General features: G+C 37.6%; 2 protein-coding genes across 4 annotated transcripts in view; one reads left to right on the top strand and one right to left on the bottom strand.

Annotated features, from left to right (window-relative positions):
* Window positions 1-1,985: 1,985 nt before the first annotated feature.
* LOC117336092 lies at window positions 1,986-21,367 on the bottom strand. Of its 2 annotated transcripts, none has more exons than XM_033896469.1 (12): window positions 21,093-21,367; window positions 19,309-19,566; window positions 18,200-18,321; window positions 17,619-17,760; window positions 16,981-17,091; window positions 16,615-16,762; window positions 16,022-16,144; window positions 10,123-10,227; window positions 9,626-9,699; window positions 8,550-8,651; window positions 7,808-7,856; window positions 1,986-7,452 (listed from the first exon to the last, which is right to left on the bottom strand). In XM_033896469.1, the coding sequence occupies exons 1-12, from the start codon at window positions 21,261-21,263 to the stop codon at window positions 2,291-2,293; spliced, it is 6,567 nt and encodes a 2,188-aa protein (XP_033752360.1). In that variant the 5' UTR covers window positions 21,264-21,367; the 3' UTR covers window positions 1,986-2,290. The 2 variants fall into 2 exon arrangements, with proteins under 2 accessions (XP_033752360.1, XP_033752361.1); XM_033896470.1 differs by having other exon boundaries at window positions 10,150-10,227.
* A 2,275-nt stretch (window positions 21,368-23,642) lies between these two features.
* The window catches only part of LOC117336845 (myotubularin-related protein 13-like), a 65,149-nt gene continuing 62,742 nt past the window's right edge, over window positions 23,643-26,049 (top strand). For both annotated transcript variants that reach the window (XM_033897503.1, XM_033897502.1), the window contains exon 1: window positions 23,643-23,748. In XM_033897503.1, the coding sequence (XP_033753394.1) occupies window positions 23,694-23,748 (55 nt within the window). In that variant the 5' untranslated portion in view covers window positions 23,643-23,693. The remainder of the gene's footprint in view (window positions 23,749-26,049) is intronic.

Genomic DNA, 26,049 nt, shown 5'->3' with positions numbered 1-26,049 from the left:
CTGCCCTGATCAGTATTATGACTATTTCAAACTGCTACCGATATAATGATCAACATGTTCTCAGCAGGCTGTTAACCCCTATAGGGCATCACGGGTAACACGCTTTGGCAACAATAAATGACGTCACGTCGACAATTCAATCACGTCACGTCAACATTTTATTGTAATATTTTTAGGTGCTGTGCCACATATAGCGGTCATCGGCGAAAACGAAACCATTCGAAACTCGTGGGGAAATCAATGTTGTTTATTTTTACGATAAATATCCGAGTTCAGGATTGGGCCGAATATAATTTCCTTTCACACGCACAATAAATAAATTAATAAATAAACAGACAGCACATTGTATCTCCTTCCGCGAAGCATTTGTTTGTTATATGGTTGGACACGCCTGTATGAGATAAATGAATTGTAGAAAAATGTTAAAATCATAGCCAATGATCTGCAATTCCTAACTACTTTCAACAATGTACAAAGGGAGTATACTCGTCAACTCTCGTTGATGCGTTTGTTGCGATATTGGAAAGTCACCTCGACCGTGGGTTGATAAAATTAATGGCCCTCGCCCGCCGAATACTATTTCTAGATTTGCATTTTTCAATTAGCAATAGATAAGTGAAATGTCCTATTGTATCTGTATTTGATACATAAAATGGAAGTAGAATACCTCTGATTGGTTCTGCCGTCATTTCCAAGAAATACAAAAATGGCCCTGCTGGTTGAGCGTGACAAATTGATTATAAGGTAAAACCTAGCTCGTTTCCGCAACGGAGATTCCGATAGCAATAAAGAGGGGACATGGTTTAAAGAAATCGCTATGGAAAAGCTTGTGAAGTTATGTTACATGAATGTGCTTGTCAAATCACCGAAACGGATAAGGTAGGTCCATTCGTCGGTAACAAACACTTTTCTGAGACGAGTTTCTTCATGTAACCATGATCCGGATCTATCAATATAGGCAGAAAATGATGCAGTCAATTCATTGAGCGACTTTATAAACGTAGCAACAATAATATATGATATAGTAATTTACAAAAAATATTGCAGGGAATTGTGTGATGTGGTTTATAAAGAAACGTGACAGACGTAGATCGTAAATACCAAGATCAAACTATCCAAGAAGTAAACTTAATCACAGTATGCAAATCCACGTGAGCTTTAAAAAGGTTATCTGCATCTTTCAGCAAAACTTTTCATCATCCTACCTGTATGATACATACTTATAATAATTAGATATATTTCATATATTATAATTAAATGTATTAATTAAATTTGTATAATGCCATCATCAGTTAAACATCCAGGAATGCATATGCCATTTTGTATCTATAAACGACTTGCTTTTATCCTGCGAGTGGCCATGTTTGTATATATATAAAATGGTATGATGGGAGAATGATAGCCACTGTCTACCTTGAGGATGTGACGGAAATCTGGGCATTCAGGGTAATATTCTTGATTGTCTTACCCTCGGCAGTTTATTCGGGTAAGACAACCAAGGCTATCACCCCTTGCGTTGGTGACTTCCGTCACACCCTCGATGTAGACGAAGATTTTATTAATCCTGCATATGATGCCATATTTGCATTTGAAAATGTAAATGTTAAAGCATAGGGATGTGTTGCTATGGGAACGCTGACGGAACATATACCAAAGGGTGGTAAACCAGTAAATAACCTAAAACCTATAAAATTGCTATGGTATTTGTAGTTGTTATGAATGTCGGAGCTTAATTATACACAAGCATCATATATCATTGCGATGCATTTCAAAGCTTCCCTAAATGTTTGCTGTCTTGTATAGATCCCAGTTATTACTGACAGCGTGGTCCTCTAGTCTAAATAGCCAATTTGACGCTGTCAGTGTCTACAGTTCTGGCATGATGTGGATGTACACTCTAATGAGTTTGCAGTCAAATTTCTTTCTTTTCTGTTGATTTATATCCAGGCGTTGTCATGGAAACGGAAATATCAATGAAACAGGAATTCATTAAACACAACTTTTTTATTTTCAACTATATCAAATATTTTTGGGTCAGTTATATGAATCTGATAAAAGTCAGACTAAATACGTATTACTAAGGACAAACTCATGTATAAAGTTCCATCAAATTGTGCAATATTAAAACCATCAAAATGATTTTTATTAAACCTTCTTACTAAAATCGTTATCAAAGATATATCCTTCTACAGACTGATATTCAGTTGTCTAATACTCGTTTTTCCAACAGACATTTGAAAGAAAAAAAATTGAACGACTATGTTATGTCGTAAAACTAGTCACTTTCCGTTTACACATTACCGTTATCCTTAATAACTCGGATCCTCGTTTTGTGCGAACCACAAATTGACTGCACCTCCATGGGGATAGGCCTTTTGTCGACGGGAGGAGAATAAGGCACAAGATTCAGTGGTGCTGGAATATCAGCCGCTAGCGTTTCAAGTGTTGACGTTTTGCTTGTTTTCTTGTCTCCCTGTCCTTTAAACCTGCAGTCCTCAGATACCACGTCGTTTTTCTTCTGAGCGGGCCTGCTAATTGTGCCATGTTTGGGATCTCTCGTCTGCGTTTGAATGGTTGGCACACCTCTTTGTGGTTTCAAGCGATCTTGAACATGGCCTTTCGTCACATTCTGATTTGACTTTCCGTCTGTACGTGGCTTTTTCCCTTTAACGACTACCGGCGAATGCTGTTGGGATTGTTTATCCAAAACTGGAGACAGCGTAGGAAGTGTTTGCTTGTGTGTGTTGTTGTGTAAAGGTTGGACAGACTTCACAGTTGAAACCTTGGTTTGAGTCGCATGTCGTCCACATTTGCTTTGCGGCGTTTTTTGTAAAGTGCGAACTGATTGAACCGAAGGTCGCCTGTTGATAGGAGTTGAAACTTGGCCGCTTTCTTTCTTTGTCGGATCTAATGATTGGTATCCCGTCACTTTTCTTGAAAAGCTTGTAGGTTCTGTCTGTTTGGGATTCTGTTTTGTTCTTTCAGTTTTAGATTGGTTTTTACATACAGTGCGTTTATCCTTCTGAGGGCGGTGTTCTTGTGGCATGTTCGCAACCTTTACTTCCTTTTCTAACACTGACGCGGTCGGTTGGCCAACTTCCGTGAAACGTTCCATCTTTGTTGGGATGATGTGCGAGCTACTGGATCCTTTGTTGATTCTCGGAAGAACTGCATTTGGGTTGATATTTTGTTTACTTATACTTCCGGTTCCTGAATGCTGTGTTTCAACCGATTCACTTTTTTCAATTTCTTCGGCAAATGCGCCTCCCACAGGATTACCATTCATTACGTCCATCTGGGAGAGACTGCTTGCAATATTCAGCAAAATATTGTGAACAAAATCAGCAATTTTTTCTGATGAAACGGAAGAAACGCTTCCACTCCTTTCTGCCACATCCTTGTCCTTTACTTGTATTCCAAGTAAGCGATCTGTAGCATTTGCGATACTTATCGAGTCCAACCCATTCTCTTCTATTTCGCGTTTCTTTTCTTCTAGCATCACGACGATGAAATCTTCTATTGACGCGTCAACTGAAGCAGTTGAGAGGACGTTCTCAGCCCCGCCATCTAACATGGTCTGAGAGAGAGCCGTGGCCAGAGTTACGATTTCATTGTCGGATAGTTTGCCTTCTTTCACATTTTCGATTGTCGTATGAATCGAGTGGCTAAGAGCGCTCGCAATATTCAGGAGAGCATGACTTCTATGAATAACAGACAAATCAGCACTGAGAAATAAAGTACCGTGGTTTCTTTGTGTTTCCTCTTCGTGGAATTTAAGCATCTTGTTTGTCACATCGATCATCTTTTGAAGACTAACGGATGGTCGGTCTAAGCCTCCACTCCTTTCTTCACAAGAACTAGGAGAATATGCGCCTACTGTAGATGGGACGACGATATTACCTTTGTCACCTGCCTCTTCTAGTGGTTCTAATTGGTATAAATCTGACGCCTTTATGTTGTCAACTTCAATGTTGCTGATAATTGAATTTATTGTATTTTCAACGAAGTCGGTTTCTGGTTCATTTGGACCAGGTTTCACCGAAGATTTTATGATACGCAACACTTCTTCCTTCAAAACGGTGTCCTGGCCTTCCACCACATCTCGTTTTATCTGCACCAAAGTATCCAATGTTTTCCTTTTTGTAATCTCTTGTTTTATTTTCTGTGAGAACTCTCGTTCGGTATCGGTGAAGTCATCAACAATATCTTGAAGTGTTGCTACAACAATATTTTCCACCTCCAAAGTCAAGGTTGATGTTTGTGCATCGACAATGCCGTCCTTACTGTATTGACGTGGGGCAGCTGAAACTTCTGAAGACATATCGTGTACGACGTCTTGCAAGATCTCAGCTACAAAACAGGTAGCTTGTTTGTCATTCATATCCAGGAAAGATGCAACTTTCGACTTGGAATCCTGCGTCCCCAGCTCCCCTGATCCATTGTATTGCCATTGCTGGCCCAGTGTCATCTGATCTTGCATGCCTTCAACAATGCCTTGGAGTTTTTCCAAAACAAAATCGTGCAAAATGTCAGACGATACCTTTTCGACTGACGGTGACATTGACCTTTCGAGACGAAAGTTGGAAACAATATTATTGAGTGTATCAAGGATCAGTCCTCCGATCTCATTCGGGGAGTAAGATACGCACGTGTCTGGTTCGTTTTCGTAAAGGCTGTATATGTAGTCATAATCGTTCGAGTTAAGCGTGACTGGTAGAAGCTCGTCATCCGACGATAACTTTCCTTGCACTACAAGCGTGTGATCGATCCTGGCCATCAAGTTTCTTACCACGTTGTGAGCTATAAGTGACGTCACAGACTGCAGGTGTGCATCCGATCTGACACACATCTGTTGTTGAGGTTTACCGTTTCTGTCTGTGCTACCAATGTCTGACAAAACTCTCTGGAGAGTGACACGAATGAAATTTGTCAAAATGTTGGAATCAATTACCTGTAGTAGACCTTGTAAGACAGCCACTGGTCCCGTATTTGAATCTTTTTTGCTGGTGGCGATACATTTGAGGACGTCTTTTATATAAACACTTCTTCCTCCATATCGAGCAATATCCCTTGTGGCTTCTTGGCACTTACTCTTTGCTATTTCCATCGTTAGGTCTTCTGGTTTTGTTTGCTTCTGTGATTTGAAGAGAGACAGGAAGTTTGACAGAGCCTCGAGCGATATTGTTTCTGATTCTATAGATTGTCGTATTTCTTGGATAGTAGCAGATATCAGGTTGACAATATCATCAGCAGCTGCAGGGTCTTCATCGTCGCATATGCTCCCCATTAATGACAGTAGTTCGGCGTCAGTATATGCTCCACTCCGTATATCTCGTTTGATTTTTTTCAGCGTTGCACGAATTATAGATTCTGCTATTTGAGATGAAGATGACATGACTGACACATCTTGGACCTGTGGCATTGTGCTCCAGTTAGTTTTGTACTGATCCAGTATCGTGATAAACATTCTCTTTGCTTCTTCTCTGTCAATGGTGTCTTCACGGAGACAGTCCAATATTTTGTTCATTGTATGATCCAGTCTGTCCAAATCTTCAGCTTTAACAAATCCAATAGCCATGGATGATATTACCGACGAAGCTAATGACGTTATTCTGTCGGGATACAGTTTGCCTTCATTCAAGTCATTGACAATGCTGTCAATCGTTGCAAAGACGACATCTTCTGCCAGTCTGGACTCACAGGGGGACGGATGAGTATGACTGGAGCGCACTGCCTTTACTAAGCATTCATCACTGTCTATATCCAGCTTGTCCTTGGACGTTCTCGTCCTGAGTATGCACACTGCGAGCTCTTTAAGGGATTCCGTGTTCATCACGTCTCTATCAATGTCATTTTGAATGGAAGACAATACATGGGAGACAACATTCTCTGCCACAGCAGTACTAGTAAAGGAAGCCACACGACTCGTCTTTTCTCCGATAGGTGACGAACCTAAGAGTCGCTCTCCGCAAGATCTGAGATGATTTCCTAGTTCTTGCATTTCCTCCGCACTCAATCGGCCCTTCTCCACGTCATCAAGTATAGAAGCCAATGTATTGACAAGAAGAACTTTCTTGTCCGGTTCTGGCGTAGGGGCTAATGAATTGCCTCGACTTACGTGTTGAAGAAGCTCCGTCATTTCCTGTATATCAGTCTCGGTAAAGTTGCCTCTATCAATACTTCTTGATACCAACTTCAGGATGTCGACTACAAAGTTGGTAACGTCCTCCAGGAAAACTTGTTTGTTTTCCCCTTCTATTTTCTCTTCCTCTGCTTCCACTGTATCAACGATACTTTGACACGAATCTAAAATGACGCGAGCTATTCTTAAAAGACTACCAACACCGGCTCTGCGTATAAGACCTCTCGACAGCTGTATAATGTTATCTACATCCACGTTCTGCCCATTGGTCTGAATCTGAAGAATGTTTGCGATGCTAGTTGCCAACTCGCAAACTTGTTGTGAGGATAATGCCGTTGGACATATTTTGATTGCAATGCCACATAATGTTTCGAAGTTGATATCTGAATCATTGGCCTCTCCTGTATTCAGATAAATAGAGATACGTCCGCATGTGTCAGCCACCAACTCCGAAAGCGCTTGTGTTGATGATTCTCTGTATGTGTGATATGACGTAATGATGACGTTAACGACTTTATATAGCGTGTCGCTGCATTCAGACAAGACATCTTCAGTCACCCGTACCAACAAACGCCTGAACATATCAGGTTTGTCGTCGGCGTCACCAACAGGAATATCGTCCACCACCTCCGACATCTGCTCAAGAATCTGTGATATCACACCCATTGGCAAATTTCCAGACTGGAGATCGTTGCTCACTTCATTCAGCGTCTTCACAATAAACTCATCTAGCATGAAGTCGTGGACGGAGGAAATCCTGTCGAAACTCTTGTCAGATATGATTTGTTGTATAGTGTCATCTATAAGCGTGTCCACGACCCCGTCCTCTGTAGAAGACGGGTAACACATATCCCAAGCCGACAGTGCCAATCCCGTCAACTCCTCGCTACTCACCTGACCTGATTTCACTTCGTCTGCGATCTTGCTGATTGTAAAATGTACCAGATCGTCGGCAACAGCGCTTTCGTACAATTCTCCAGTCTCTAGTTCAGCTAGATCATCATTTGGCGAAGATTGATCTGTCGAGCTGAGTATTTGCAACGAGTACGATGTCAATTTAACAAGCTCCTCTTTGGAAAGCTTTTTGTCGTTTAGGTCGACAAGAAGGCGATTTAAGATTTTTGCTACGATCACGTGGTCCGAATCTTCGTTGCCTCCGAGTGATGGCGAAATCAAATTCGTGGAGGGCACAGGTGTCAGAACATGTTCCTCGACAGGACGAAGATTATCTGCGTCGACGGATGGACGTGGGTAGGTGGTTATAATTCGCTCACATCCAAACTTGACGGCTTTTCCCTGTGATTTCCCACCTGCGTTTACACAAATCGAGATGATATTGTTTATTTTTCATTTATTTTTATTGCAATTACGTTAATATAAAATTCTAGTACATAAAAAATATTTATTCAGAAACAATCAAAATATATTCAAAAATGTATAAGATGAAGAATTCACGTTTCTATGAAATACAATAAGATGTGACCTGCTCATTTCATTCAAGGGGGTACATGTGGCACAAAAGTATAACTAAGGAGGGGGGGGGGGGGGGGGGCTCTCAAAGTAAAAGACTCTAAATGGAATGTCATTATGAATTTATTTTTCATCAATGACAGATAATTCAGCTTTACAAGTGTATGACAAATGATGTAACTATGCATTAATTACCTCCCTGTGTTTCTTGTTCCATTGAGCGCAGATATTCGGGATAAAGCTCCTAAAATACATAAAGTAGTTCATTAAATTAAGTCCTTTGCAAAGACAAGTTCTGTGTCAATGATTCTAGTTGTTGAAATAACTGTGACATCTTTTTTTTCGAGATGTCAATGTTTCTGTGACCCAAGAATGTTACCAAAAGAAAATGATACCTGATGGCTTTTCCAGATAGTTAAGTGCCTGTTTTGAAAAGACAATGAAGAGAGGCAACACATTCCAATGGAACTAACAATAGTTTACAACAGATTACGCCCTCAAACCAACAAAGGTTGACAACAGATTACACCCTCAAACCAACAAAAGTTGACAACAGATTACACCCTCAAACCAACAAAAGTTTACAACAAATTACACCCTCAAACAAACAATAGTTTACAACAGATTACGCCCTCAAACCAACAATAGTTTACAACAGATTACGCCCTCAATCCAAAAAAGGTGACAACAGATTACACCCTCAAACTAACAATAGTTTTCAACAGATTACACCCTCAGACCAACAATAGTTTACAACAGATTACACCCTCAAACCAACAATAGTTTACAACAGATTACGCCCTCAAACAAACATGGTTTACAACATATTACGCCCTCAAACTAATAATAGTTTACAACAGATTACGCACCAAACAAACATGATTTACAGCAGATTACGCCCTCAAAGTATGGATTTCTATTGCAATGTCATCCTTACCGTGGTAACTTTGGTGATGACCGAATCCACTATTTGCCTCGCCTGTTCCCTGATGAGGAAATCGTCCTCTTCCCTGGCTCCTTTCGATTCTTTTCCGAATAACTGATTTTATCAGTTAAGGACAATACAAATCAAGTGTTCAGAATTATGATAATATAATAAGAATGATTTTAGGGGTTAGTCATTTGTTTATTTGGTCTGCACTGATTTGAATTTTAACGTAGATAGTGGCGATGTCAACATAATAACCACATACACTCTATAGGTGATGCATGCATTTTTGTCCTTTTCAAAATAAATGTTCCTTCAACGATTTAAATTTTACGGTCCACATTTGCTGGAAAAGTTGCAGTGATCCCTAGGTCAAAGTTCAGTGATCCCTAGATTAAAGTTACAGTAATTCCTTAGTCAAAATCATGGTAACCCTACGTCATTGTCACGATGATCCCCAGGTCAACGTCACAGTGACTCCTGGGTAAAAGTTACGGTTTCCCATAGGTAAACGTAACGGTGAATCCTAGGTCAACGTAACGGTAACTCTTACGTCAAAGTCACGGTGACCCCTAGGTCACAGTCATTGTAAATCTTACGTCAAAGTCACGGTTGTCCTTAGGTCAACGTCACGCTGAATCCTTAGGTCAAAAATACGGTGATCCTTAGGTCAACGTCACGCTGAATCCTTAGGTCAAAAATACGGTGATCCTTAGGTCAACGTCACAGTGACTCCTAGGTCAAAGTCACGATGATCCTTCGGTCAAAGTAATGGTGAATCTGAGGTCAAAGTGACGGTGAATCCCATGTCAAAATTATGGTGACCTCAATAGAGTACCACGAAATCACGTAACATTACGTCACTATCTATAGTAACAAAATGTAGGAAAATGTAATAAAAATAAACTATTTAGATCTCAATGTATATTATCAAACAACAAAGACTTATTTTTTCATATTTTTTTTCAGATAATTTAGCTCACTGACGGGTTCTTAAATTATTGATCGTGCAGTGTATCAAAATAAGTTTGAGCTTAAAAAAGCTTCCGAAATGTAAAAGGAAGTGTGATTATCAGCCCACTCACCTCTTCCGGAGATTCGTGCAGATCGTCCACAGCCTCGTTGAGCATCTGCAGGAAACTAGAGGCGGATGTTCTATCTACAATCATCACACAACAACTTATCGGATCTGGACAGGTCCTGATATGATGTATAGTATTACATACACGACAGAAAAATATTGCAGCAACTACACTATACGCGAGGTTATTGTACAGAAAAATCCCACAATACGTTTCGATTGCTACACACATTGTGAATCGTACGGTAAGGATCAGACAGTGAAATAAACTGTTTTGACAAGGCCGAAGCCTCGCGACCATCCTCGCTCAAGAAACAAACACGTTCCGTTGCTGAGATGGGCTCACTTGAATCAAGTAGTACAGATTAGAATGCCTTGTATCATCTCTCTCTTTACTGAACATGGTCCAGTGCTTAAAGATCACATTATGATTAATTTCCACTGGGATATTTCGTTAATTACAGTTAAGTTTCCACGCGTAAGATTAAGATAAGACGATACCTTGGAGAAGGTCGTTATCATCATCACCTAAGATAAGTCTGTTCATGGTATCTCCCAAGTTCCACATACTTCTGAATCTGGTTCGTCGTGCTCGCCTTCTCTTGCCTAGAACGGCAAAACATAATCGTACCTAGAAGCTTACAATTGTCATTGGAATGTTAATATAAGTATAACGTCGCATTGATATTGAATGAGATTGGTAAAGGCTTAAATTCAAAACATGCAAAATGAATGCCTTGTCACGCAATTTGTAATAACGACGCAATTTGTAATAAAAAAATTCAGTCTTTTTTAACGGATAAATTTGTCATCAGATGGAAAGATAATCTTCACTGGGTACATGTTTCGACCTAATTATATTGGAAAAAACACTTATTTATTACTTATAATGACATTTGAAAAGTTATTACAAATTGCGTCGTGTTGCATGTGCACATCAACGCAATTTGTAATAAAAAATTCAAAGTCTTTTTTACCGGATAATTGTCATCAGATGGAAAGATAACCTACATTTGGTACATGTTTCGACCTTATTATATTGGGAAAATACTTATTTATTACTTATAATGACATTGGAAAAGTTATTACAAATTGCGTCGTGTTGCATTTCCACATCAACGCAATTTGTAATAAAAAAATTCAGTCTTTTTTACCGGATAAATTGTCATCAGATGGAAAGATAATCTTCACTTGGTACATGTTTCGACCTAATTCTATTCTTACGAACGGTACTCAGACGTAAGTCAGACCGTCGATTGGAAATCTTTTGATGAGTGTTTTAGATCCCATTAAACAAACTGTTCTCCAACAAATTGTGGTACACTTAAAACAATTTTTAGAGATCATATTAACATGTGTAGGTCAATATGTATACATGTTAAGCTCAGTATTAACGGAGCAACATAGATTCGGATTCACTACATTTCTAATGTGTGTTGAACAGACATATGTACATCGTCCTTTTTGTGAGGCCTTGAAAGGGTGACATATAGGTATTACTACATGTATGTCGTCGTCGGCGTCGTCCGCACAATGGTTTCCGTCCAATAACTTGAGTTCCCTTTGGCCAATCAAACTCAAACTTCATACAGTGCTTCCTTACCAAAAGTGCTTGCGTGGGATTGCTTTTCATGTTCAAAGGTTTAAGGTCAAGGTCACTGTTTCTATCAATAGAAAATTGGTTTCCATGCAATAACTCGAGTTACCTCGGCCAATCAAACTCACACTTCACACTGTGCTTCCTTACCAAAAGTGTTTGCTTGGGATTGCTTTTCAGGTTCAAAGGTCAAAGTCACTGTTATTATTAATAGAAAATTGGTTTCCATGCAATAACTCAAGTTCCCTTCAGCCAATCAAACTCAAACTTCACGGTCACAGTATACTTCCAACGTATCATACGTATTAAGGGGAACAAAGATATATCATATGTATTAAGGAGAACAAATATATATCATACGTATTAAGGGGAACAAAGATATATCATACGTATTAAGGAGAACAAATATATATCATACGTATTAAGGGGAACAAATGTAAATCATATGGATTAAGGAGACCAAATATATACCATACGTATTAAGTGGAACAAATGTAAATCATATGGATTAAGGAGACCAAATCATATATAATATCAAGGGGAATAATAATATTTTATAGGAACCAGTTAATAGCTATTATTAACGATGTTTTCTTGTGATAGCTGCCAAGTGTGAATTAGGTTCCTAAGCCTAATCCGTGTCAGGGAATGTCCTTTCATTGAATCGAAATGACGTAAACTTTTATCGGAAATTTGGAAATGTATTTTCATATATGAAAGGTTTACAATAAAACATAATAAAGCTTACATTTATAATGACTAGTCATAATAATCACTATTATTTCAGCGAAGTTTGTTTCGTTTACGACATACCGTATGTTAGTACACACTATAAATAAATTGCGCCGTCAAAGGGAAGTTGTTGGCAAATCTTTACTTGAACGGCTTCGTCATAGACTGGCCACCAGACCCTAAGTTTTTTTGCCCAGCTAAATTCTAACACTGGATCATCTGCCCCTAGTTTGAAACTAAGGGTCTGGTCAAATCTGGAAAAACACTCCCCGGAATATTGTTGAGTACAGAAAGGTCAAGCTAATATACATTACCGTAACTCTATTGTTTTGATCCAGTGTGGTTAGAGTGTGCGGTTAGATTGGGACCTGGAACAACTTTTATTACCCTGGACTCCCAGCTGGAGTGGAGGGAGAGGGACAGGGGGTTCTGTTTTCATGTGTACACGGAGCTTTTGACTAGACACCTTCAACATTAGTTATGTTATATCTGAATTTAACATGGATGAAGCTATCACCAATTCTCTGTGAAGGCTGAAACCTAATGAAGGAAAAGTTGTTAAAGCATACATGTGTGTAAAAGATGTTTTATTTTGTTCACCCGCTGGGAGTGGCAAAAGTGAAATACCAAGCCGAGAGTATTTCTAAGAAGAACATTAAAGCAGTTGATAACAAGATATATCTGATGGTGTAACGGTGCAAGATATTCACGACAGAAAGTGTTTCCAGGGTCACTCCTTGAATTCATCGGTCATTATAAACAGACGAGCTGTGTAGACGAGGCACATTGCATTCACAAAAATCCCAATTGTCCGCCTGTCGGCCATTTTGTTTATCCGATCAGACCTCCACAAAATTGAATGGGCGTAACTAGAGACCACAAGGAGCCAACATATGAAGTTTGAGAATTATCCTTGGAGCCCTTTTCAAGAAATAGCGACAACAAATTCCAATTGTCAAAATCCTAGATGGTTGTCTGTCAGCCATTTTCTTTTTCCAAGCAGACTACCACAAAATTGAATGAGCACATTGAAATACACATATCCAAGGGACCAAAATCAGAAAGCTAAATTTTATTTATAGTTTTAATATTCTAGAGACAAGAGGTCAGTCTAGGCTTCGCCAATGCACCTGCGTTAATGTGTCTGTAACATGACACACGAATGAAGATGCAATGGGATATATTTACAGCAGTGTTAAGCTTGGATAGAAGAAACGATAGCAAAATTGTCTTGAAATTTTGTCAGGAAGAGTGATTGAGTGAGTACAGTAACGTTACCACGTGATCCGTGTTACTGTAGCGGAACTGGACTGGGTCGTCACGGCGACCAGGTAGCTCAGCGGTAGAGTGTCCGTCTAGAGTTCGAACCCCGGTCTCTCCGACCTAGTCCAGATCTGCAGTAACAGGAGAAAATGTAGCAGCCAGATGATGTAGATGATCTGGCTGCTATATTTTCTCCTTCTCCTGTTACATAATTGGAGAGCTCACCTACATTTGTTTAAAGCATTAGGAGTATGCTTAGCAAGGTGATATCCGCACTTGTGGTCTTCGGAGGTGAAGACTTGAAAAAGGAGGGATGAATGTAGCGGAACTAGACTAGTTCGATCATTGGCGACCAGGTAGCTCAGTGGTAGAGTGTCCGTTTAACGTTGGGAGGGTCCCGGGTTCGAATCCCGGTCTAGCTGCTATATTTTCTCCTTCTCCTGTTACATAATTGGAGGTCTCACCTACATTTGTTTAAAGCATTAGGAGTATGCTTAGCAAGGGGATATCCAAACTTGTGGTCTTTGGGGGTGAAGAATTGAAAAAGGAGGGATGAATGTAGCGGAACTAGACAAGGTCGATCATTGGCGACCAGGTAGCTCAGTGGTAGAATGTCCGTTTAGAGTTCTGCGCCACCCAAGGTGTACGGCATGATGAATAAACCTCACATTGAAAGTAAAATAATTGTGATATATATATATACATTTTTGATCAATATTGCTGGTAGATTCGAGAGGTTCAATATTTGGACGACGGCAGGTGTTTGGCAGTCTGCTGTTACCTGTGTATACATGTACAAGCAAAATCTCCCTAATGTCAGTGTCATATTTGGAGAATGGAGATATCAACACATTCGCCTTTTTAGCAATAATTCAGGTAACATGATAAATCAGCTTTTCTACTCCCCCAACCCATCACTTAAGTTCTTTTTGTTAGGGTTTACAGCACATCAGCATGTCTTGCACGTATATTCAAAGGAACATTATGTTGGACAGGAACATGTAACTGATCTCTTAGTTTGAAACATCAAAATCATATCACGAGCTTCACCTGTAGTGTTACTTCTATATCATAAAGTAACTTAGTTCTATACATATTCGAGTGTAAATCTAAGTATGTGTCAATTCAATTCTTTTATTACCTTAGGCCTTTCGGTCCATCGGTTTTTAACAAACATATATATACATATACATGATACAGTCACACAAAATCTCACACTCTACAGTGTACATGTTACATAATACTAAAGCGGTACACATTTTCCACCTAGAGTAATGATATGAAATTTCATACATATAATCCTTAGATAATACTTTGAATTAATATGTAGTTATACGTACTAAGGTATATCGAAATTGAACGGTTAATCCTTACACCTGTACAGGTATCAAAATAATGGAACAGGCGGACGAACGGACAGATTGAAGAACATACAAATATCGGACAGAGAGCAGCACTTTGAAAAATACATTGCAGTAATAATGTAGTTACACAATTCTACGTTTATAGGCTTCTGAAATAAATCTTCCTAACAAATTCAATTTAATTTGAATTTAGTTACTATAGATTAGTTATATAAACAGGGTTTCTGTAGTACACGTGTAATATTCCCATGCTGGCTGGACTAAATGTCGTTAAAACTTACATGTAAAATCTAATCAATATACTATATTATATGTCATAGAATCTTGATACTGATAGAAGTCACTCAAACTGTTTGCACTACCATGTATTATGGTATAATATCGGATCTTAGAAGATATATCAAAACAATATCCTGCACGATACAACTGTAGGCTTACTTTATCCGATTATACCGTTTATTTTAAATGTTTGCTGGTGTGTTGTTTTTTTTACAAAATCATGAAAGGAGTAAAGGACTTAAATATGATAATCTCCAATAATAAGGTTATTCCCACCTGTAGAAAGAAATTTGATAATGGGGACAACAAATGAGATGCCTATCATTGCAGGACAAAACTATGGAACGCCGACAGGGTCAAAATTCTAACTGCTTATTTTCTTATTCTTATTTGCTATTCTTCATTCCCAATGCTTTATTTCAATTCAATTTCTAATTTCCTATTTTTACTTGCTATTCCTAATTCCTAATGCTTATATTTAATTCTAATTTATAATTATTCTAGCATGATATTTGTTGTAAGCGATACTGTTTCATTTTATGTATCTACTTTGTATTTCAGTTTGCCCTAGTCAATATACTTGCCTAAGATACAACGTTTCTTTCTTTGTTGCAATCTGAATATTCTAACTTGCAGTCGGCAAGAAATCGCTGTTGTCATGACAACATGAATGAAACATAGCACTGGGCCAAAGGAAAGTTTCAATATGTAGTTACTTATTATGACAAAACGAGTCGCTGTACAGCCAGCAAACTTGTAACTTTTATTACAAATTGCGTTGATGTGCACATGCAACACGACGCAATTTGTAATAACTTTTCCAATGTCATTATAAGTAATAAATAAGTATTTTTTTCCAATATCATTAGGTCGAAACATGTACCAAATGAAGATTGTCTTTCCATCTGATGACAATTTATCCGGTAAAAAAGACTTTGAAATTTTTATTACAAATTGCGTCGTTATAACAAATTGCGTGGTGACAAAAGCCTTCTCTAGAGGTTAACTTACAGTTAAAATTGTGTTAATGAACATATTAATAACACTCGTCCTCGTATGTCCATGATATTTGCGAGGATGTTAAACTCCGTGAAAACAGACAAACACATTTAACTATACTGCTGTCATTCAACAGCGTACTAAAACCAATGTATATTGTACCAACCCTGGTGCCGCGCCCAAGCTCTGAGCTCAGCCAGAGCAAGTTTCTTTTCAAGGCGGCGGGCACACCGTTCCTCGCGTTCCGCCTTTTGTCTCCGCATTGTATCCTTCATGGAATTTAGTTGTGCTGCAATGTACATAAAAGTCAAAGTCAACCAACAATTATGCATGTATACGTCTATAGGTTCAAGTTTCCTGATTAATTGAATTAAAAGTCCATTCCCTTGTCACATTTTCTTCATTCGGAGGCTTTCTGGAAAATGTTTACGGGGACTCCTGTGACACGATACAAGCTATTGAAGCAGACGACAACATTGGCGCGAATCATTCTGAATCAGCATAGTAAAATGCTTAACGGTAAAATGCAAAAATAATTTGTGTTCTCCTACAATAAAGGCAATGCCTGCAATTTGAGTACTTTTAGCTAGTATTCATATACATTTTGTATATCTATGTACATGTCTATCTATGATACATTGCAATATAAAATATCGGATTTAACTATTTTTAAAGAAACACGAATCCTATAATGTCATAACCCAACAGGATACATTGATTTAATTTTTTTTTACAATTTTAGATTTACAGACTCATCACCTGCAATTCGATTACGTTGTTCCGCGAGCAGACGTTCCCTCAAAGAAATATTTCTATCCCGACGTTCATTCTCACGTCGAAGGATTTCTGCCTCTCGCTCAATACGTTCCCTCTGTATTTGTTTGCGGGTTTCCCACATTTCGAAGCTCTGGAATAAAAAAAACATACACTTGAGTAGATAATAGTCTTGGCAATATACATATCAGCATCACAGCAGCCATTTGTTGACATTCAAAAGTTAAAATAGATGAATGAATGAATGAATGAATGAATGAATGAATGAATGAATGAAAACCTGTCATTTCGAAACCACTTTCTATGACGTTGTGGTGGATTAAAACAATTCGTATGGAACAACCTCATTACCTTCTTTTTCTGGTCGAACACTCGTTGCTTCTTCTTTTCGTCCATGCGTGTTGTATGTTGTCGCTCACGTAGTTTCCATCGCTGCATTAGTCTTCGAGTGCGTTTCTTCTCCTTGAAAAAAAATGTACCCCACTTTAAATATTCAGAACTGCTTCTGTGATGATTTAATATATTCACATTTGATCCGCATTTTCCCATTCACACAATGTTGTGGGGGAGTTGCATCCATACGCCTATAACACCCAGTGTCTCAGGCTTTTAAAAATCTGTGGGTCATGTGACATTAAAAAAGGCGCATTTTTTTGTTGGTTCAGTTTTTGAAGTTGACGAAAATGGTAAGACAATGTAAATTTTTTTAATAAGTATTGAACAATGGCTTTAATGTTGTTATAGTCGATATGACAGCAATATGTGTGTCGGGCAAATGCCATTGGAACCCTAACGGTTTCCATGGCATTTGTCCACCATATACAGAAATGTAACTTGCTTTCATATCGACTTAACAACATTGAAACCAATACTCATTGCTTATTCGGTGAAGATCTACATCTTATTATAACAGGTTTCCCATAGCTTTCTGTTGTTTACAATATGTTTTTAATAAACAAAACTTTCCACAGAAATCACTGATGTCATACCTCTAAGTGATGTTCTGCGATGGCTGCCTGACGTTTGCTCTCGTCCTGTTGACGCATTAGATCTCGCCTCGTGTTCGCTTCTTGCATTTCTCCCAGGCGGCGCTGCAATCGGTTTGCCTTATCTTGTAACAACTGCTCGATCCTTTAGGTACGAAAACATGACAGTTAGAACATTTAGACATGATATTGGATGTTGAACGTTTATTTAATGTATTGGAGAATAGTATATTCGGTCAGGTCTGATGGGAGTTTAAAGCAAGCGATATGAATCAGCAAACACAGTCCTTTGACCTAGCGGTGAAGGTCTACGTGGCCGTTGCGTGTTGAACACTTTCTTTGTGGGATCAGTTTACCATTCTAAAATATTCTTACATTTATTTGGCATGGTCAACAAGATGAATGACACCGATATTTCTTTTAATACAGTACAGTTTGCAGTTTCTGTGGTTGATTCAAGTAGTTAAGATTCTTCTGTATATGTATTTAATTGTTTAAAATGCATATTTCATATTTCAATGAGCATTTTGACCTCTGACCTAGATGTGACGGCCACAGTGACCTAGTTAGTTATAAAACCTTGCCTCTGTCTTGTCATTGTTCTTTGCTTTTCTAGATTCTCCTGAACCTGCCGGACACGTATGTCGGTCGGCGTCTCCTCGGTGCTATCGGTGGTGTCCTTTTGAGAGTTTAGATAGTTTTCATTCTGTCAAGAAGAAATTCGAATCGTTAACAGATTACTGAATGGTTCCAAACGTAAAAGTTATCTTTAGGCTCGTGATAATCACTTCATAAATCAATTTTCTGTTACCGTTTTTGAAAGGTTCCAACACTAGTCAAGATGACACTCCAGAACCCAGTGTCAACAATACTCTCCTATTTAATTAACGGAAATTCCTTTGCTTAAAATTTCCAAAGAAAATCGTTACTGGAAATAACGAAAGCTATTGGATAAGATGTTTTCCTCAAATCGAATAATGTTTTCTCTGGAAATTTTACAGTTTAGAATTTAAGGAATTCTCTTGAGTTGAGAAACGTTGATAAGTGGTCAGTTAAAATTGTCATGAGTGAAACTTTGATTGGAAGTTCGAAATAGCCCGATATCCATGTCATGAGTTGCCATGGTATTAATTGTTTTTGTTTTTTTGTTTTTTGTTTGTTTTTTTTCAATTTGGAAATCAGAACAAAATGGGTCAAATAGTACAAACTCGTGACTTCTCTTTCGACTTCCGGTATACTAAGTTACATATCGCCACTTTAAATCTTCTTAACATTTCTTCCTAAGTGATTAGTTCAAAAAATATTGATAGAGGCAATGGTAACGATATTGGGTCGGCGCCTACAATGAAGATATCACAATCGGAGATATCACTGCGGTTTTATTTACTGTCCACTCGAGCACTAATCCTCCCCAAACCACACTGACAGTTTCATTCGGGAATGGATAATCTTACAACATTCGTATATTGTGAAGGTTGATATTTTTTTATGAATTTTACTTCTTGCAATTTTCGAGATAAGAATACCACGAGAGCCAAGCAAAAAACTTCACAGAAAATTAATGTCTGTTTTATAATGTCCGCGAAAGATATATAATCCTTTTAGTTCCTTTTTAAAAGGAATGTATTTAAAATTGAATAATTGAAAAAATTATCTTTACATTTAGTAATACTATCAAAACCAAATGGAATACCTCTATTTTCTGCTCCCTGGCCAGTTCCATGAGACAGACCCTCCGGAGGTATTGTCGGTACCTGTTGAATTCCTTTAGGGTACACACGACCTTGTTGTCATCCGTTAGGAAATCGTTCTTCAGCAAATGACGCCGCATCTGGGGCTGGCTGAAGTGGTTCCGGAGGTGGCGATCATGAAGTGGATGGTAGTCGTTAGAGAACACGTGACAGTAGGGGTCACTGAGGTCAAAGTCATAGTGGCGCGAGGATTTGTGTTTCTGTGACAATGAAGAAAACAAATCAAGTGACATTTATGTACCATAGATCATCCACGATACTTCATAATTCCAATTTGATTACATTTTTACCTCTTTTTAATATTTTTTATTTGATTTTCTACTTCGTTTTACAAGTGAATTCAAATTTTGATAGGGTAAATTTCGGTAGGGTGGTCGAATGGCGCAGTACAATGTGAGTGCCTATGGCAATTTATTACTAATGAGTACTTGTCCAATAGTTTGAATGTTGGGTAAAATCAATTGTCACATACACTTGTGGCGCTGTAGAAATTGCATTCGCCCTTCATCAAGATCAAGGCGACTAGACCTCAATTCCTCGATAGGACAAGCTGATTCGGGTCAAAAGTCTTTCCGCACAACCTATTTCTGCTATAATTTCTTTGTATATTCAATCACTGGTCCTGCTTTCATACATGATCGTATTTTATTGAAATCTTATGCATTGAAAAAGAAAAAAGCTAGACATTCTTCATGTAAAATTTGTATGCGTAATACCTCCTATGTACGTAGAAATTCAAAGTAACGACACAACTAAATTTCCCGTGGCACCGTCGTCATTCATAAGCCTAACTAACCAAAGTATCATCAAAATGGCGTTGCAAAAATTCATATTGTAAAATAAATTTGAATTTCTTAAATAATAATGAAAATATTATCAAATGAAATGTAAATAAATAATTAAATAATATTATTATATTTCCTTTGTATTTTTGACTTTTTTCAATCATTCGCCCTGACTTCTTTCATGGTTGTATATATATTGATGTTTGGCATGTGGATAAAGTTCCTCCTGTAAAATACCAAAGCGCAATACCCCGTATCTTAGATGAAATAAAATTAGTAACAAAATTAAATTACCCGTGGCACCGTCATCATTCATACACTTACTAAAATACCATCAAAAATGATGTTGCGAAAATCCGTGCAGTTAAGAACTTTTGAATTTATGTAAACGGCAACGGAAATAAATTTTGATTATAATGAAAATGAACTTGACACCAATATTTTCATCGTGCAAACATTTGCTAAAATCGGCCAATCAACAAATTCAGGGAATTTCTTTGAAAAAACACGTTTAAATAGCAGAATTATATTGTGCGGAAAGCTTTTGACCCAGCAGTTTATTTAAAACGCCTTTTTACTGTCGAACAGATGGCATCTTCGGTGTCTACTGTGTTAAAACGTCAATTTTTGGTATTTCGCTCTTTCCTAGCGACAAAGCGACAGACGAGCGGTACCCAGTATCGCTACAACTCATAATCTATCTTTGTAAAAGGAAGTGACTTGAGTTAATATGTTCGTCGGCAATAAATACTATAGTCGTCGACTATCCATGCCTAGCTAATCCCTTATGCCTATCTAACAATACAGTATAGGTCGGTCTAGGGAAAATTGTAGATCTCAAAACAAATACGGCACCCAACCAAAACTTCCAACACAGCTCATATAGTTTGTTATAAATTTCCCCGTCATTGAACGAACAACAAACTTCACAGATTCCTTACCGTTTCACATAGATTGGTGGAGCAAAACACCATCGACCCTTTTGGATTTGGGACCATCGGAAACTTGGCATCGAGCGGTAGAGTTGTCCATGATGGTAGTCCATCCCCTGCCGGTAGACATTTCTCCTTCTCTGCTATTTTTGGACGTCTTGATAACGACAATCGGTCCATGGCGAATTCTGATCTTTACGTAAGGTCCATAATCATTTCAGATGAAAAGATTTCATTGACCAAACAGCAATCCATTTGGCTCTCTTGAGATACCGTTGAATTATGACGTCATAATTACAATGACGTCACGATGAAGGAAGAGGGGCGAGTTAGCACGGTGAAAAAAGAACGTAACCTTTGATTATCTGGATAATTCGTCTACTCATGTTTATAAAGTTGATACTTTGAATTATCAAATAGCATTAAAATTCCGACTTTCGTCGAACCTGATGTATAGGGGAGATAGTCAACTCGTACCCATTCCAAGTCGTACCCACCAACCCGTACCCAAATATTGGCGAAGTCGTACCCACATAAACTGGCGAACTCGTACCCAAGTATGGCTAACTCGTACCCTTCTTTTTCCATTAAAATAAATATTAAAAATAATAAAGAATATTAAAGATTTTCAACAATCAAAATGTTTTTATTGTTATCTTTTTAGCATGTATCACGTCAACTTTGGGTACGAGTTCGCCAATTTTGGGTACGAGTTGGTTTGGGTACGAGTTGGTTTGGGTACGAGTTAGCCATAATTCATGTATAGTATGTCTGGAAGATTATTGGTTTATTTTGGTTTATTATTGTTTGACGTCTTATCGACAGCTAGGGTCATTTAAGGACGGTATCCCGTGCATGCGACATGCATGCGTGTGTTAAATTTGTTTGTGTGTTTTGGGAGGCTGCGGTATGTTCGTGTTAGGTCTCCTTGTGATAGTCCGGAACTTTTGCCTATTTTATAGTGCTACCTCACTGAAGCATACCGTCGAAGACAATCAGCAGGACATCTCACCCGATCACATTATAATGGCAATGGGCGAACCATACAAGGGCTTATATAATATATAACATATCTCATACAATATATAAGATATCTTATATATTTTATGGGATATCTTAAATATTATATAAGATATCTTATAAAGAAAAGTATATAAGATATATCATTTATTATAAAAGATATCTTTGAAGTTTATACGATATCTTATATAATTATATATCATATAAGATATCTTCTATGATTATGTAAAATCCTGGATCAACGTTGCTCCGTGAATAAAGCTTGCCATACAGCAGGGGCAGATGATTACAATAACATCGCAATCCCTGCAAACATTGTGTCTTATTTATCTCGCTACTTCTGTATTCCCGTCTCATTTCTTTTCCTTGATCTCATTTCCATCGCTCATCGTCTCTTACAATCATTCTCGTGGTGGCTGATATTTGCCATTTCGTTACTTCGTTATTACTCCCCGAAAAATAAGTATGTTGTAATTATCGTCTTTTCGTCCCGGTCTTTTCGCAGCACCGAACCGATATCACCATGTAACATATGCTCTCACCAAAACCCGTCCACGAACCCTGGCAGGGGCTGGGTACGAATTCCAAACTCAACAGTCTAGAACTCTATGCACAAACCGTACTCACAATTGGGAATTTGTGTCAGTTTCCTGTGATTCCGAGTCGTCAATCAGCACTGATATAAAATAATTTAACGACTATGGCGTACAGTCACGTTTAAATATATGCGATTTATAATAAGCTGTTCAAATAAGCTTAATGAGTTATTCTTCAAAGTTGAAATACATTGAACGACCGTATATTGGAGTATAGTGATGCGATTTACCTATAATGTGATTATCTATTGTAATAACCGTAATCATGCAAAAATAAGCTGATGAATATTTTATCATCTTAATGACGTATTCTTTAAAGCTGAAGCACATCAAACGGCTATATGTTGGAGTATTTAGCTATAATGTGACTACGAAATGTAATAATGTGTGTGGGGTATATGAGTTAACACTATTCTTATGTATGTTTTGAAGCATTTTAGTGTCTCCTTAATTTATATTTGGATATTTATCCCATTTTATGCTTATTCCAAACGTGCTACATGTATATGAATACAATTATTTTCATTATATTGTCATCGATACGCAGCCTATCAAAATCAAAAGTGAAATTATGTTTTAGTTGCACAGTAAAAACACCTTGTAATAATGCCTATCATCTTTGTTTGTGTTAGGAAAATATACATTCGATATTTTTACTTGTGGTCCCAAGAGCGAATGATAAAGCCAATATCTTGTAAATCAGACGAAATCCTCCAGTCTAGAGCATAGCGTCTAATTTTGAAATACATATAATAATTCATATTTCTTCATTTCAGCCAAAATTATACATATCAGTATTTTTGTTCAGTAGATCGGTTTCTATCCGGTTGACAGCTCAGCCTCAATACAATGTAAGAGTTATCTCCCTTCGTCCAATTATTCCGGATATGTGAATAACGTGCGGCAGCTGTGTGCTGACAGTTATTGAAAAACAAGATGGCGACTGTGTAATGGAATCGGGAAGCCACGAAGCGATTTCCCGGTACTTAGTGCGATGTCTCGCTTGGCCGACTACTTTGTCGTGGTAGGATATGACCATGAGAAAGAAAGTAAGTTAATTGTTCATAAATTGCATTTATTGATACATTTATAAATATGCATGCATATAATTTGACGAGGGAGGAAACGGGGGGGATGACGAACTCTGATCACATTGATTGATGTCGATTACAAATGAAGTATATATGTCATGAGTCTACCTATATAAGACATACAGTCATTTATATGTCTATTGCTTTTTGTAGTTTTTATGTGCAGTATCTAAGCATAGATAAATAACAATGTTTGGTCGAACTTTGGTATATGCTATCGTTATCCTAACCAGACGAGCTTCATCTTCAAACTATGTAAACAAACTTCAGACTCAAGACAGCGGTCGGTGAATTTTCGGATTATTTACATAACCTAAAGGAGTCTACCCATATCAGATGGCAAAGAGTCTGGACTGATATAAAGTTGAACTGCAGCTTTTGCATTACAATGTGTTTCAATGACCTTAGATTCACATATTAATATTTGTGACCCATCCCCAAAAGTGGATTTCATTTAAAGTGACGCCAACGGAAAGACATATCTTTTTTTTTCATGTATGCATACCACATTATTTCTTTCCATTATTTGCATCAATTATATTAAGAACATTCACTAATTACATACACTTAAATGTTGATGGCACAACCAGGAAAGGAGGCTAATATACATGTACCACTACCAGAAGTTGAAAACTTAATCAGTTTTAATATCATTTAACAAATTAATATAACAGAAAAGGGAACCAGCTGTTCCTGATCAGGATTCAGACCTGAGACCTCCATACACTATCATATATAGATATTTGGACACTGAATTATGCCACATGCACCTGGTGACCTGCGACCAATTGTGGCAATGAAAATCAATATGATTTATTTCATTAAGAAAGTTTATTTATATTTTCCATTACTGACTACCAAATTTCCAAGAATGTTTTTATTATCAACTTAATTCCAAGGCATGTAAGCCCATCTAAGATTTTAAAAAGATATATTTAATGAAATTTAAATGTGTCCTGGTAGTGGTAGTTTTATCCCACTTATTAGCTGTCAGAGTACAGTATGTATGCACAAACCATTTCAAAATTTCATAAATGATGTCAAATGATTGGCAGCTGCCAAAAGATATATATGAATTAATTGTTGATTTTATGTAGAAACTTTTTAAACTCATCTCCTTTAAATGTGGTATGCCTTCTTGTTAAATTTCATATAAAAAAATTCTCTGGAGTCAGACTCCAGAGGGGGTGTGTGTATGTGTGAAAAGAACAGTTCGCAGTCCGTGCTGGTGTGGTTTTATCCTTGGGCAAAATACGCTACCCTAATTGCTCTGAATGGCATGCAGCAGGTGTCCTGTATTTTATTCAGTGAGGTAGTCACCAACTACTACAATGAGACACTGCCTCAAAATGACCTTGGCTGTTCACAGGGTGATAAACCCAGCAAACAAAAAAAAACTAATTATTGATCAAATTACAGGAAATCACCCATGAGGTAATCAATCCGTGTAAGTTATTTTGTGATGTTATGTTTTTAGTAACTTACTAGAGAACAGTTATAGCACTATACAAGTATAATGTATTACTAATTGAATATAATGTTTCCATTATAATGGGGAAAATTTAGCCGTTTAAATAATTGTGAAATTTGCCAGTTTCTGAAAATTGATATCACTGGCTACTGGCAAATTTATATAATCAAGGACTAAGATACATTGTAGCTACCAATATCCAAAATACTGGTCAGTTTGAGTTTTCTTGGGAAAGCTTGTGATAAATTTAAACTTAACCTGCACTGGAAATATATAGCAGCATCGGAGCCAGAGACCATATTATGATAACACAAAATTTCATTGCAACCAAGAAATATGTAGATGCATCATAAATCAAGTGTTCACAGGAAAAATTGTTTTGTTCGTAATTGAATTTAACACAAACATGTTTTCATGTGTATTAGAGAAGCCTGAAGGCTATACTTGTGCAAAATACAAGTTACTATATCAGTGAATGATTACTGGCTCATAATTAAGATTTAAAAGCAGATAATTCATCTGATTAATAGTCCTAGAGTTACAGTTTAGAGAATTTTAATATATATATGCAAAAAAATCAGATATTTACTGAATCCAGTTGACCCTTGATTTTCAGGCATTTCAGAAGTTACATTCTATCATAGGTCAAATACACGTGTACAGTCCCTTCAAACCCAACTTCATATCACATTTGAGAGTCAAAAACACACTCTCAATTCAAGGCTCTACATTCTAGAAGACCAGGTACAAATGTACATGTATCAATATGTTAAATGTAAAAGAAATCT

Source organism: Pecten maximus, chromosome 10, assembly GCF_902652985.1.
Source record: "Pecten maximus chromosome 10, xPecMax1.1, whole genome shotgun sequence".
Taxonomy (NCBI): Eukaryota; Metazoa; Mollusca; class Bivalvia; order Pectinida; family Pectinidae; genus Pecten; species Pecten maximus.
This window is presented reverse-complemented; position numbering and strand designations above follow the sequence as displayed.